Here is a 13,831-nt window from a genome sequence, read left to right on the forward strand (position 1 = left end):
CGGCTGGAGTTAAAAATCATCAAATGTGTTCTACTGAAGAAACAAAGTCACCTACATCTTGGATGCCCTGGGGGTAAGCAGATAAACATACATTTTCATTTTTGGATGAACTATCCCTTTAAATAGCCCCTAGACCTCAGTTATGTGAGCTCTCGATAGTAATCGCACTATAGGTATAATGCATTTCTCAGTTAAGTGTAAATGAAAGCGCTCATATGAGGAACGAAAAAGTTGTGCTGCACCTTACAAACCCCACACACAACTCACATTATCACCCATGTGACTGTGTAACTTTACTCAGGTTATTTCCTGGCCACCGTGGCCAACTTCTGTCAGAGGGTGGAGTTCAATGAGTCGAACATACATCCTGAAAAAAGCCATTGTTTTTGACAATATGGGACCTTTAATGATATATCCCCAAAAACACTATTATTTCATGTAAGTGCATCTTTTAAGGACAGGGTAGGCCTACACCTTTAAGACTGTGGCACATACACTGAGAGCTCTCGATAGTAATCGCACTATAGGTATAATGCATTTCTCAGTTAAGTGTAAATGAAAGCGCTCATATGAGGAACGAAAACGTTGTGCTGCACCTTACAAACCCCACACACAACTCATATTATCACCCATGTGACTGTGTAACTTTACTCAGGTTATTTCCTGGCCACCGTGGCCAACTTCTGTCAGAGGGTGGAGTTCAATGAGTCGAACATACATCACTGCAGCAAATTAAGAATCGCTGTCATCGGGTTCCTCACAAATCCCATCATGTCCACGGCGTTCAGGTCCTGCTTTGTGCTCATCGGCTTCATATTGGCGTACATTACTTATTTGCTACTGGGAGCGCTTGTTTTCTCTGCCATCGAGCGGCCCGTCGAAGAGACCCTGAAATCAGACCTGAACTCACTGAAAGCCGAGTTACTCAACCTGAGCTGCATCAATGCCACGGCTCTCGAAACTTTCTTGGAAAAAGTTTTGCAAGCGAATAAATACGGCGTGTCGGTCCTTGAAAATGCCACAGCCCGTACAAACTGGGATTTGGCGTCTTCTCTGTTCTTCGCAAACACGATGGTCACGACAGTGGGTGAGTTTCACAGGAACAAAGTTGAACGGATGTCGCGCGATGTTTGTTTGATGCAGTTCTAACATTAGTAGTCCATTTTATCTGAAGCGAGTGTAGAATACTACAGTTAGTTCATCTCAGAGAACATTACAAACATTACAAGTGCTGCAAAACAAAGTTCGCCAGAACTGAACAAACTACTGTAAGCAAGTGTAAAGAGTGGAGCTTTTATTTCTGTTGCAGTGCCTTTAAATTGTACTAATTCACTAAATAAATGCATATAATTTTTTCTATAAAAGAATGTAGCTATAGGATGTTAAAGGGGTCATATGATGCGATTTCAAGTTTTCCTTTCTCTTTGGAGTGTTACAAGCTCTTGGTGCGTAAAGAAGATCTGTAAAGTTGCAAAGACTAAAGTCTCAAATAACCACGCCTACCTAAAACGGCTCGTTCTAACACGCCCCCACATGTCTACGTCACTATGTGGGAAGATTTGCACAACGCCGTCCAAATGTTCACGCAAAGAAAGAAGGCGTAACTTTTATTCTCGCTGTAGTATTGTTGCTGCCACCATGTCGTGAAGACGCTGTGTGCTGCGTTAGTGCTTGTTTGTCATTTCTGATCACAAATGCAGACATGGTTTTGTTTACGCGTCGCGATGCAACGTAACACGTAAAAAAGACAGTATAAGTCATTATAATCCGTAATTAACAAATGCCTTGTTTATAATGGGTTTTCATGTTTTTTGTCTTGTCGCTCCGGGAGACGGCATCACAGTATGGTGAGGGGCGTAACATTTCCGTCACACGCTTGAGGTATTCGGCCAATCACAGCGCACTGGATAGCTGGCCAATCAGAGCACACCTCGCTTTTCAGACCGATGAGCTTTGTAAAAATGTACACGTTTCATAAAGGCGGGGCATAGAGGAGAAACAATAATGTACAGTATGTGGAAAATAATGTTTTTTTTTTTTTACCTTAAACCACAAACACATTTCATTACACCAAATACACAAAATAATGTTATTTTTAGCAGCATCATATGACCCCTTTAAACAATATTGGTATTCTTCCAAATGTTTTGATTCATCTTCGTGTTGGACTTTTTCCTACAAGATGCATATTTTCACGAAAAAAAGACTGTATATTGAAAACTAGACTGTTCATTAAAATAAAATGGATTAATAACCTAATTTCTGACAGCACAACAAAACCTTAGTTCAGGGATTCTCAAAGCTATTTGTCAGCTGAACTCCTTTGACCTATAATATTTACTTAAAGATTTTTTTTTAAGTTAGTATTTCAATAAATTGAATGAATTGTTCTTGGCTCTCCAATGTTAGTTGTCACATTGTTATGCAGATCAAATATCGAATCTTCTTCAATCATGTTAGTTGTGAAAATTTATCAAATTCACCCCTTTAATTATGTTAAAAAATGTGCATCTTTACAGAAATCACCTGTAAATGATAAAAGTGGAGTATGGTTTCAAATGAGAAGTAATTCAGTATTTTTTGTTTCCCATAACAAAGGAGCACTGGAACCAAGTCCAGTGTTGAATGAATGTAGTGCTTCGTACTTAACAAAACTAATTTCCATTTATCAACTTGATCAATGTGATAAATATTTATGGAATTGAAGTTAGTATTTCAATAAATTGAATGAATTGTTCTTGGCTCTCCAATGTTAGTTGTCACATTGTTATGCAGATCAAATATCGAATCTTCTTCAATCATGTTAGTTGTGAAAATATATCAAATTCACCCCTTTAATTATGTTAAAAAATGTGCATCTTTACAGAAATCACCTGTAAATGATAAAAGTGGAGTATGGTTTCAAATGAGAAGTAATTCAGTATTTTTTGTTTCCCATAACAAAGGAGCACTGGAACCAAGTCCAGTGTTGAATGAATGTAGTGCTTCGTACTTAACAAAACTAATTTCCATTTATCAACTTGATCAATGTGATAAATATTTATGGAATTGATATATTGCATACAAATAGCAGGAACTTTGTCCAAAAAAAAAAAGCCAACTCCTAGTTATCCTATAGTATATAATATCCAGTAGTTGTAGATTTTGTTTTAAATATTACTGATTTAATGACATATTTAAGGTCAGCTCTGTTTAGATCAATGCACATGATTAGTCTGGGAATGGAAATTAAGCTATAGTGTAGTATTTGGAGTGCAGTGTGTACATGGCTTAAATACTTTTCATGTACTTGTGATGTGTTTAATTAGAATAACTACCATATGTTTTAAATCCATTTTAATTGTAGCCGTCATCTGCACCTAGCAGTAGTTTGAACAAAGACCTCTTAATTATATTGTAAGGTTATAAATTACTTTCTTTTTGAGAAATACGTTTGTCCTTGTCATAGATGGAGAAAGAAATTTTTTTTTTGCGTACAATGCAAATGTGTACCGTAACATTCAAATTGTAGTGTGCATGAGTGACCGCAGTTCCATGTTTAGTGTATGCACATTATCCTTAAAAGTGATGTTAAGGTTATTTGATGAAATGTTTGTTTTTGTCAAACCCACATATGACTCTTTGTCACTCTTCTAAGTTTAGGCATAGTGCAAGCTTTGTTTGCTTTAACTGGACTTCTCAGTTTAGGTCCTGCAAACAGTATCATGGGAAATCAATCCTTTGACCTGTGTGTCTGTATAAAGCTTTCCTTTCATTGAGCATGTTAACCTGTGTAGCTGAACCCTTCTTTGTATTAGATTACACTAAAAGCTTTATGCCCTCAAGAAATCATGTGCATTGTATAATTAGCAATTAAGATGAAGGGTTATTTCACCCAAAAATAAAGATTCTGTCGTCATTTACTCACCCTCATGTCGTACCAAATCTGTACGACACACAAAAGATATTTAGAAAAATGTCTCCGTTTTGTTTTTCAATCCATACACTGAAAGTCAGTTGGGTCCAAAGATGTTTTACATTAAGAGATTAAATTTTCGAAAGTTTTAAATATGGATATTTTTCTTACACGAATGCATCGCTTCGCTTCAGAAGGCCTTCATTAACCCCCCGAGTGGGGAGCACTTTTATGATGGATGGATGCACTTTTTTGGGCTTCAATATCACGACCCCCATTCACTGCCATTATAAGAAGAGCGTTTTTAAATAACTCCGATTGCATTCGTCCAGTGTTGGGGAGAGTTACTTTTAAAAGTAATGAATTGCAATATTGCGTTACTTCCTAAAAAAGTAACTAATTACGGTACTTGGTTACTTTTTATTGAAAGTAATGCGTTACGTTACTTTTGCGTTACTTTTTAAATCTGGGCTGGGTTTGCTTTTAATATAAAAAGTTCTATTTTTGGCAAATATAAAAGCCCTTTCACACCAAAAGCCTCGGGCTGAAGGAAATGTAAATTCTCGTCAGCATGACCTGTACAGTAATTTCCATCTCTTAAGAGGATTAGAGCTGAAGTTATGAAGGTCTTTTATGACCTTAACAGTCATGGAGTGCCCACTTTTTACTGTTATGTAATTCATAGTTTTATGAAGTCATGGACTGTTGTATAAAAATATGAAATGTCTACAAAGCAGCAGCCAAATATATTTTTTTAATGCAGTTTTAGGTGTTGATGTCAGAATCCCATGTAATAATGTTTCACATTCGATGGTAAAATCTATATATATATATACATGCATATACAGATTTTTCTATATATATATCGTATTACAATTTTTTTTTTTCTGTTCTTCAACGCTCTGAAATATTTCCGCTTGTAATTTTACCTGAAATTGTTGTCTGAATTGTTTGGTTACATGAGTTCTCATTCTTTTCTCTTACAGTCTACCTGTTTGTGGGATTGATGATCATGTTCCTGGTCCTTCGTACTTTCCACAAGCTTGCAGATGTGCACGGCTGGACTGCTTTCTTCCAGCTGCCGAGCTACGAGGAGGACGATGAGGATAAAGAACCAATAATAGAACAAGAGCCTGACGATGAATCACCTGAGGCTGAGAAGGCCTCAATTAAGCCTCTGGATCCCAACTGTCAAGTGTCCTACAACTCCATCAATAGATAAAACACCAGATCTCTCCACATTCAGATAAGGTCACTTATTTTCACAGTGTCCTGCACTTGTAAATCGTCTGGACATGTAACACCAACACGTTGCAATTTATCACCCCAAGGTCAAGACAATCGAGTATGAATATGTGCAATACAATACGCCTCACTGTTGGACAGAACCACGCTTCTGATGCTTTGAAGGAACGAAGCATCTGAGCAGAACATTTTCATGAACCAAATTATATTTGGGGGGGGGTTCTGTTTGGAGTTGCCAAATCTGATCTTCAAGACTATAGGGATGTTGACATTGCTTTAGGAAGTGGAAAACTTGCTCATTGTGTCCTAAGTGTGAATCTTCTTTAGTGTTGTTTTGTGTAGGATTCCTAACTGATGATGCTTTTCAGATTATTAAATGACTGTTTTTTTGTTGTTGTTGCATGGACCAAGACTCCTCTGGATCATAGAAAAAGGAAGAGAATGCTGCTGCTTGCCACCCGTTCAATACTCTGTTATTCAATGAGTTTGAAATGAATTGTTTTCATAGCTAGTTAATGGTGGTTCTCGATGTCCAGTCATGTGGAGAACTTCAGATGCACTTTATAATTGGCTTTTTATTTAGGTTTGTGCAACCATTGGACAGCCAGTGATTATACTGGACACAATCTCTTTGTCTTTATTGTAGTACTTTATATTCTTTGTATCATTGCGATTGTATATTCAATGTTGGATGGTAGGGAACAAAAAGTTCTCTGATGTTCACAGTCAGAAGAACAAAATGTGTTTTAAGAAATGCATGCACAGAAAAATAAAATAAAATTTGTTTTGGTAATTTTGTGGCTTGATGCATTTGCATGGGCAGGTGTGATGAAATATAAGTCTGTGTAGCTGTGGAGTTAAAGGAAGTTTATATTTTACACACCCTGTTTTATCGCTCTCTTTAAATAGGTTTTAAAAAAAGCTGTAATAAACGTGTCAGTATATAGATAAGTTGAAATAACCTACCACTCAATCAAAATAATCCTTCTCTTCTATAAGCGGAATAAAGTTCCCTTTTGAACGGTCTCCCCGTTGCATCACTGACACTTATGGGAAAACTCTGGTTAGTATATATATATATATACAATATTCCGATATTAACACAATTTAGACAATACTCTAATTAAGAATCTACCATGTAAACAGATAGTTTTGATTACTTTAATCCAGCTAAAGTCATACTCGAAGTAAACGCAAATCGAATTAAGACATGGAGTATTTCTATTTTAGTCGCATTATTGAAGTCCAGTATAGACATGTACACACCTTAATCACACTATTAACATCGTGTAGGACTTTTTGCCACATTTTGTGGCGGGATACACACAAGGCAGTGGTCAACCGTTTGACGGCAAACAAAAGAGCATGGCTTCAAGAAAGGCGGCACATTTTTATCCATCGTCGACTGTTTACACATATAGAATGACATATAAATAACTGCACTTGAAGCTTTCGTAAAATTAAAAATGAAACACCCAAAACTGTATAGTACCGAAGACGAACTGTATGTTGATACGTGAAATTCTGGAGGGAACGTCGGATGGCGTCGCGTGGCCGTGCCATTAATCGATCTATGTACTAAAACATGTAAAACGGGAACATGAAAGGAATATTCTAAAAGCAACTCATGGAAACACCTTAATCATAATATTGTCTTATTCAGAATAAGGTAAATATTTAGATTACTGATGTCCATGTAAACATTCTCTCTGATACTGAAGCCTGATTTGATCATGTTCGTGTAGCTGCACAAACCAATGGCACTTCAACCTGCCAAAAGGGGTGGAGCCGACTGCTATACAAGTCACCAAATCACCTAGGCAGTCTCAGGTCATGCTCCCTTCACAGGTTGGCTCGATGCCTCCTTTTATGGGCATAGGTGAACTCCTCTCGTTGAGAGCAGTTCATGTGCCAGGCAAACATGCTGTCCGGGGGCAATGTAGCTCCAGGAGAATGGAGACTACTTCCCCCAAACGGTTCAAACAATCTAGTCTGTCTCCAGGAGGGAAGAGGTGGATTTCTTCGCCTCGGAAGACAATTTTTACTAACTTTTATCGCCCGTCATCAGATGGGTCAGGGAAGTCAGATCCTGGTGGCCCCACTCTGGAGGAATCAGATATGGTTCCTCGAGTTGATTCAGCTGCTATCGGCAGCCCCCTGGCCGATACAACTGAGGAAGGGAATTCTCTCGCAAACGAGGGGCATGATTTGGCATCCCCAGCCAGAGCTGTGGAGCCTTTATGTTTGGCCCCTTGCAGTCTTTACAGTTCCACACGAGTGTGACATTGACATGACAGTGTGACCATTTTGGAGGTTAGAGTCCCGTCTACAAGACGCCTCTATGCCCTTAAATGGTCAGACTTCTCTGACTGGTGTGCAGCACGGAATGAGGACCCGTCCTCTTGTGACGCATCCCTTTTTACAAGAGCTACTGGACAAGGGGCGCTCAAAGTATATGTGGCAGCCATCGCGACGAATCACTCTCCCGTGGCTGGCCAGTCAACTGGCAGAAACTACCTTGTCGTTAAGTTTCTGAGGGGAGCTCAGAGACTGAATCCGCCTCGTCCTCATACTGTGCTGACTTGGGACTTATCTGTAGTCCTCCTTCGAGCCACTCCAGTCGGGCGACTTGCGGCCCGTTGCTTAAGGCTGCCCTCTCCACTGCGTTCATTGCAGAAGTTATCACCCTTCTAGCTCTTCCCAATTCAGAGGATGAGAAGGGTCCTAAACCACTCTGCCCGGTTCGGGCCCATAGAGTGTATGTTGATTTCTATTGGTGATATCTGTGTGGCTGACAGCTGGTCATCGCCATCTACCTTCACCAGGTATTATACCTTGAACGATTTTGTCGATGTCGATGACTGTCGCTTCAGTCGAAAGATTCTGACGAAATGGCACTCTTTTGGCAGGTTGAAGCGCTATTGGTTCGTGCAGCTACACAAACCTGATCAAGGTTTGATCAAGGGGAGCTCAGAGACTGAATCCGCCTCGTCCTCATACTGTGCTGACTTGGGACTTATCTGTAGTCCTCCTTCGAGCCACTCCAGTCGGGCGACTTGCGGCCCGTTGCTTAAGGCTGCCCTCTCCACTGCGTTCATTGCAGAAGTTATCACCCTTCTAGCTCTTCCCAATTCAGAGGATGAGAAGGGTCCTAAACCACTCTGCCCGGTTCGGGCCCATAGAGTGTATGTTGATTTCTATTGGTGATATCTGTGTGGCTGACAGCTGGTCATCGCCATCTACCTTCACCAGGTATTATACCTTGAACGATTTTGTCGATGTCGATGACTGTCGCTTCAGTCGAAAGATTCTGACGAAATGGCACTCTTTTGGCAGGTTGAAGCGCTATTGGTTCGTGCAGCTACACAAACCTGATCAAATCAGGCTTCAGTATTGGAGTAAACAGGAGTTTCACCATAAGTGTCAGCAACGCAACGCTCGTTCCCTTATCTCAGGGAACCAAGGTTACATTAGTAACTAGAGCGTTTCCTGTCACCCATGTTGTTTTTGTACATTTTAGGACTAGTTTTAGTGATACTAATAGTGAGATATGAAATAAATGTTGTAATTTTTTTTCTATGACAATTCAAATGAAGTATTTTTTATACTCTTTAAAGTCTGCCTGAACCGGAAGTTGCTGCCGACTTTATTTCAGTGTAGTGACGTATTTCCAGCTGAAACGGAATATTGAATAGAGGGCATGGTTTTATTTTTGCACTCCTCCTCTCTGTCTCTCACTCATAACAATCTTAACGGTTGGAGGGGTGTGCTTAAGGATATTCTGCCCAAGCCATCATCAAAGAAGGAATGCCATTCCAGAGCAGAAGTAAATGTTCAGATTTTGATTAAAGATTACCAAGACAAACTATTTTTTTCAGCAGATTAACTTGCACAGATTAATTGTTCACATCAAGACTAGCAATGTGCGCTAGTAAGGTAAATAAAGTAAATTTTGATTTCATGCAGACTTTAAAGGCTTCTCCTTTCCTTGTAAGCATTTTATAGCTTGAAAATGGTACGTCTTGCAGTGTTTTCCCCAGACTTACATTTTATGTGTGGTGGCATTTTCCCCTGGGGAAATGGGAAAAAATATATATACACACACACATATATATATATATATATATATATATATATATATATATATATGCGCACACACAGATTCACATTTACACAACTCTGCGTTAAAACATCGGTCGATTTTCACGTTGGCCTGAACGAAAAAAATAACATTTATAACATTTCTTATCCCTTTCATACATGTTATTTCCATTTACATATTAGATATTAAATTAGAAAGTCATCTGCATGGCATTCTGTCCAAACAGCAATTTGACATGTTCTAGTACAGGAACTTTATGTTTCTTAAATATAATTCCTCATTTGGCCACTTGATGTCACCAAGTACCACTTTATTTAAACTATAACACTAGAATACAAAGAGTGATTAATATTCACATTATAATTTCATACTGACATAGTAAATATTTTGCATAGGCATCTACATGTTCATCTGCTGAAACAGCATCAGTATATTCATAATGCTCAAGTAACATTTACTGCACATTATAATATCTTTAAACCAAAACTATACACAATCTCATATTTTAATGACCTTTGTCTATGAAAAGGACACTCCTAATGGTAACCTGCAAACTATGTAAGGATCCATATTAAATTTAAGGATTTGACTCAATGTTAAGTGCATATTTTAAAGAAGCCTGGTCGCGGTGGAACTTATCCATGGAGATGTCCAACACGGACTGCAGCTGACTCTCCGACTCAGATGCTCCTATCTCGTCCTCCCTGTGGAGTTTGCGCTTCTGTCCCTTGGCCACCATTCCTCACACTGCAAAACAACAGCGAGTTTGAGTTTAAGACTGCTCTTATGAGGAAATGTTTTGGTACATCCAATGCAAAACACACTTCACACAGTAGGTCAAGAATGGTGTAAAATGATTAAAAAGGCCATCTTACCACACTTTTTGCTAAAGCTTTACAGACCAATTATTTTTGATATATTTCAAATAAAATACGAAATCAACTACTGAAATTAATTTTTTTAAATAATGTACTAGTGACTTAATAATAGAATACCCGAGGACAAAGCAAAAATCCAGTCAAAGACATCAATGACTTTTATACAGGCATATATAAACATTTAATTTTCCATATTTTGATAGAATGTCACAACAGAAATACTATGAACGCAAATCAAATGATTGCTCTCATTTAACCTAAAGGTTTTAAAGGGGTCATATGATGCGATTTCAAGTTTTCCTTTCTCTTTGGAGTGTTACAAGCTGATTGTGAATAGATAAGATCCCTGAAGTTGCAAAGACTAAAGTCTCAAAACCAAAGAAATATTCTTTATCAAAGTTAAGACTCTGCCACGCCCCCCTAAAACGGCTCGTTCTAACACGCCCCCACATATCTACCTCACTATGTGGAAATATTTGCATAATGCCGCCCAAATGTGCACGCAAAGAAAGAAGGCGTGCTTTCAGTAACCTGTCTTTACATTTATTTTGAAAGCTGAAGCGATTATGGTAAGGGGCGTTACATTTCCGACGAGTGCTTGCGGTGTTCGGCCAATCACAATGCACTGGGTCAGCTGGCCAATCAGAGCAGACTGCGCTTGTCGGAAGGAGAGACTTTGTAGAAAACAAAGCGTTTGAGAGAGGCGGGGCATAGAGGACCTACAATAATGTACAGTATTTGAAAAATAATGTGTTTTTTGAACATTAAAGCATGTCAACATATTCTGTTACACCAAATAATGATCTTTAAAAAAGCATCATATGACCCCTTTAATGAACAGTTTAGATGTCTGAAACTCCTTGAATGAAGTACAATACAGAACAATAAATATCAAATGATAAAGAATTATAATACAATAAATGAAAAAAGCACCCCAAGGATCTAATTTTAGCTTTTGACTTTTAAAGATGTTTTTACTACACACCCCTAAAAACACGAACGTGTCCACAAATCCCTTATTAATAAAGAGACACAAAACACGATATTTAAAAAATTAATAAGATATTCAGCATTACGAATCAATTTTCTCAAAACTGTTCGACTGACTAAATCTCATATGTTGATATTCAGATCAAATGACAACATTGAGAAGAGGAAAGCCATTCATTAAATGAGTTGGGATCAGATTTTGAGAAAAAATTGTAGGTGTGTAGGACGGATGTATCAGGTTTAATATTTGGAAACCTTAATTCGTGTCTATTTCGAAGACGACATGGGCCTGTATGTATTGCGACAACTACCGATTTTAATACGTATTTTTTATATAAAGTCATGAATTAGTATTAAACTAGGCATATTTACTATATAAGCATTCTAGAACAGCAACTGACTACCAAAATATCATTATAAATCGACACAAAATCACGTAAGCTAGTCAATGTATCAGTGCGCTAGCCTAGCATGTTAACTACCCACTATTACTTTCTGGATGACTTGTTTTACTCACCTGTAAAGTATGTAACTCTTGTAGGTTTATGTATTCATTCGGCCTCTATAAATAACATAAGCGTCGGCGACTGGAAGTGTTTGCTGGAATTTTTTGTCCCGCCAGTGATTCAAGCAGTTCTGACGTCACGCGCGAAATGAACGCCGGGTATTGTAGTTGCATAAGTACCTACTAGTTCTTGTATCTAAAAAGGATAGTTACAACATAGGTTTTACACCACATAATATACTACCGACGTAAACGAGAAACAAGAACGTTGTAAACTAACATCTTTATTTAAAAACAGAAAATAAAATGATTACATTATTAGGCAAATTACATTGTTTTTCATTCAATGATTCTTAAGGCAAAACAAACAGCGAGGAGTTCTACAATCCAACAATCCCTTTTTTTCAATAAGAACAAACTTTCTAAGATTAACTATAGATACATTTATTGCTGGTCAGTTTATGTGTTTATAAAAAAAAAAAAAACAATAAAAGCATTTTATAGGAGCAATTCGTAACTTAAAAAAAGTTTCTCTGTTATTTGACACATTTGGTTGCAAAATTGATCATGGCTGATTGGGAGTAAAGCACTTCTACAATGGCGTGAGTAACAAAAAATAAAGATGCTGCAAAAATAAAGTCATTTTGGCCAGTACTAAATAAACCAACAATTACTAAGTGCCTCGGAGTACATTAACTATATTCTCCACAAACTCCAACCGTCTTTCCATCCCATTCAGAAGTGCAAAGGCACTTGACAAAGAAATGGCCCAGGTCATATTTGGAGATGACTCTTCCTTTTAACATGTTCTCAGTCACAGTGTATTTTTCCGTCAGAGGTTTGTCACCTAAAAAGACAACGATGACATATTTTCTTAAACATAAAAAAAAATGAATCAAAACAGACTTAAATATAATTAAATGAAAATTTTAGGGATGCAGATCTTTTAGTACTCATTACCAGCAATATGCGGAGGCATGACAGCTACATAGTCCAATCCTGACTGTTTCAGGACCGTGTACATTCGGTCATGATCTGCAGTGACCGGCACCAGGCGAGGAGGAACTTTGGCAAGATCCCACAGGAGGAACGCTGTGCAAAGTAAAAGAGAGAGAGACATACAGCAGTTTCTTCATATTTCAGTATGCACTTGCACACTAATGAAGTCGAAATACGGCTCAGACATCGATACCTGACATGCATGCAATAACTTTGCGGATTCCGCGGGCTTTCATGACCTCCAGAATGTTCCGGGTTCCCTCAGACATCATCGTTGTAGGACCAGCAGACAAAATTTCAGAGAACAAGTAAATAAAGTGCACTTAGTTCACTGGGAGATGAATAATATTTGGGTAAAATTATTAATAACTCCAAGCCCTTTTACTTCCAACCACTTATTTCAACCGTTCCCTCCAAGCATCATATTTCATGATGCAATCAAATCCCAAAGGGATTTTTACTCTGAATTACGCCACAATACGTAAGTAAAACAGGTTTTTCATGCTGATTTTATTTAGAATTTTGAGTAAAACTAAATTCATGTCTAGTAAGAATGATGCATATATGACCAAGAACGCTTAGAGTTTAAAGGGGTCATATGACATTGCTAAAAAGAACGTTATGTTGTGTATTTGGTGTAATGCAATGTGTTTATGTGGTTTAAGGTTAAAAAAACACATTATTTTCCACATACTGTACATTATTGTTTCTCCTCTATGCCCCGCCTTTCTGAAACGCATTGATTTTTACAAAGCTCATCGGTCTGAAAAGCGAGGTGTGCTGTGATTGGCCAGCTGTCCAGTGCGTTGTGATTGGCCGAATACCTCAAGCGTGTGACGGAAATGTTACGCCCCTTACCATACTGTGATGCCGTGTCCCGGAGTGACGAGACAAAAACATTAAAACACATTATAAACGAAGCATTTGTTGCATCCAGTGGGGACATAATTACAGATTATAATGACTTATACTGTCTTTTTACGCACTGCGTATCGCGCCGCTTAAACATAAAATCATGTCTGCATTTGTGATCGGAGAAATGACACACAACAAGTGCTAAAACAGTCCTCCATCAAATGCGCTCACGGCTGCACACATCTGAATATTTGGGTTAAACTGTTCTGGAAGATTTCTAGTTGTGTCCTCTTTTGGAAGAACAAACAAAGTAGTTTCGCTTTCACAACGAAACACAGCATCACACACGGCGGGCTTGAGTG

The 13,831-nt window shown here is 38.2% G+C and overlaps 1 protein-coding gene and 1 long non-coding RNA gene across 2 annotated transcripts in view; one reads left to right on the forward strand and one right to left on the reverse strand.

Annotated features, from left to right (window-relative positions):
- Positions 1-4,660: 4,660 nt before the first annotated feature.
- On the forward strand, positions 4,661-6,165 carry LOC107602120 (uncharacterized). The gene is made up of 3 exons (XR_001610999.1): positions 4,661-4,708; positions 4,882-5,146; positions 5,227-6,165. It is a non-coding gene; the product is annotated as an uncharacterized lncRNA (long non-coding RNA).
- Positions 6,166-11,886: 5,721 nt separating this feature from the next.
- Positions 11,887-13,831, reverse strand: part of blvrb (biliverdin reductase B) — a 4,301-nt gene continuing 2,356 nt past the window's right edge. The window contains exons 3-5 of the mRNA XM_016294528.1: positions 12,808-12,897; positions 12,576-12,707; positions 11,887-12,462 (exon numbers count right to left, since the gene is read on the reverse strand). Coding sequence (XP_016150014.1) covers positions 12,308-12,462; positions 12,576-12,707; positions 12,808-12,897 — 377 coding nt within the window. The 3' untranslated portion in view covers positions 11,887-12,307. The remainder of the gene's footprint in view (positions 12,463-12,575; positions 12,708-12,807; positions 12,898-13,831) is intronic.

Source organism: Sinocyclocheilus grahami, unplaced genomic scaffold (assembly GCF_001515645.1).
Source record: "Sinocyclocheilus grahami isolate Dianchi unplaced genomic scaffold, SAMN03320097.WGS_v1.1 scaffold319.1, whole genome shotgun sequence".
Taxonomy (NCBI): domain Eukaryota; kingdom Metazoa; phylum Chordata; class Actinopteri; order Cypriniformes; family Cyprinidae; genus Sinocyclocheilus; species Sinocyclocheilus grahami.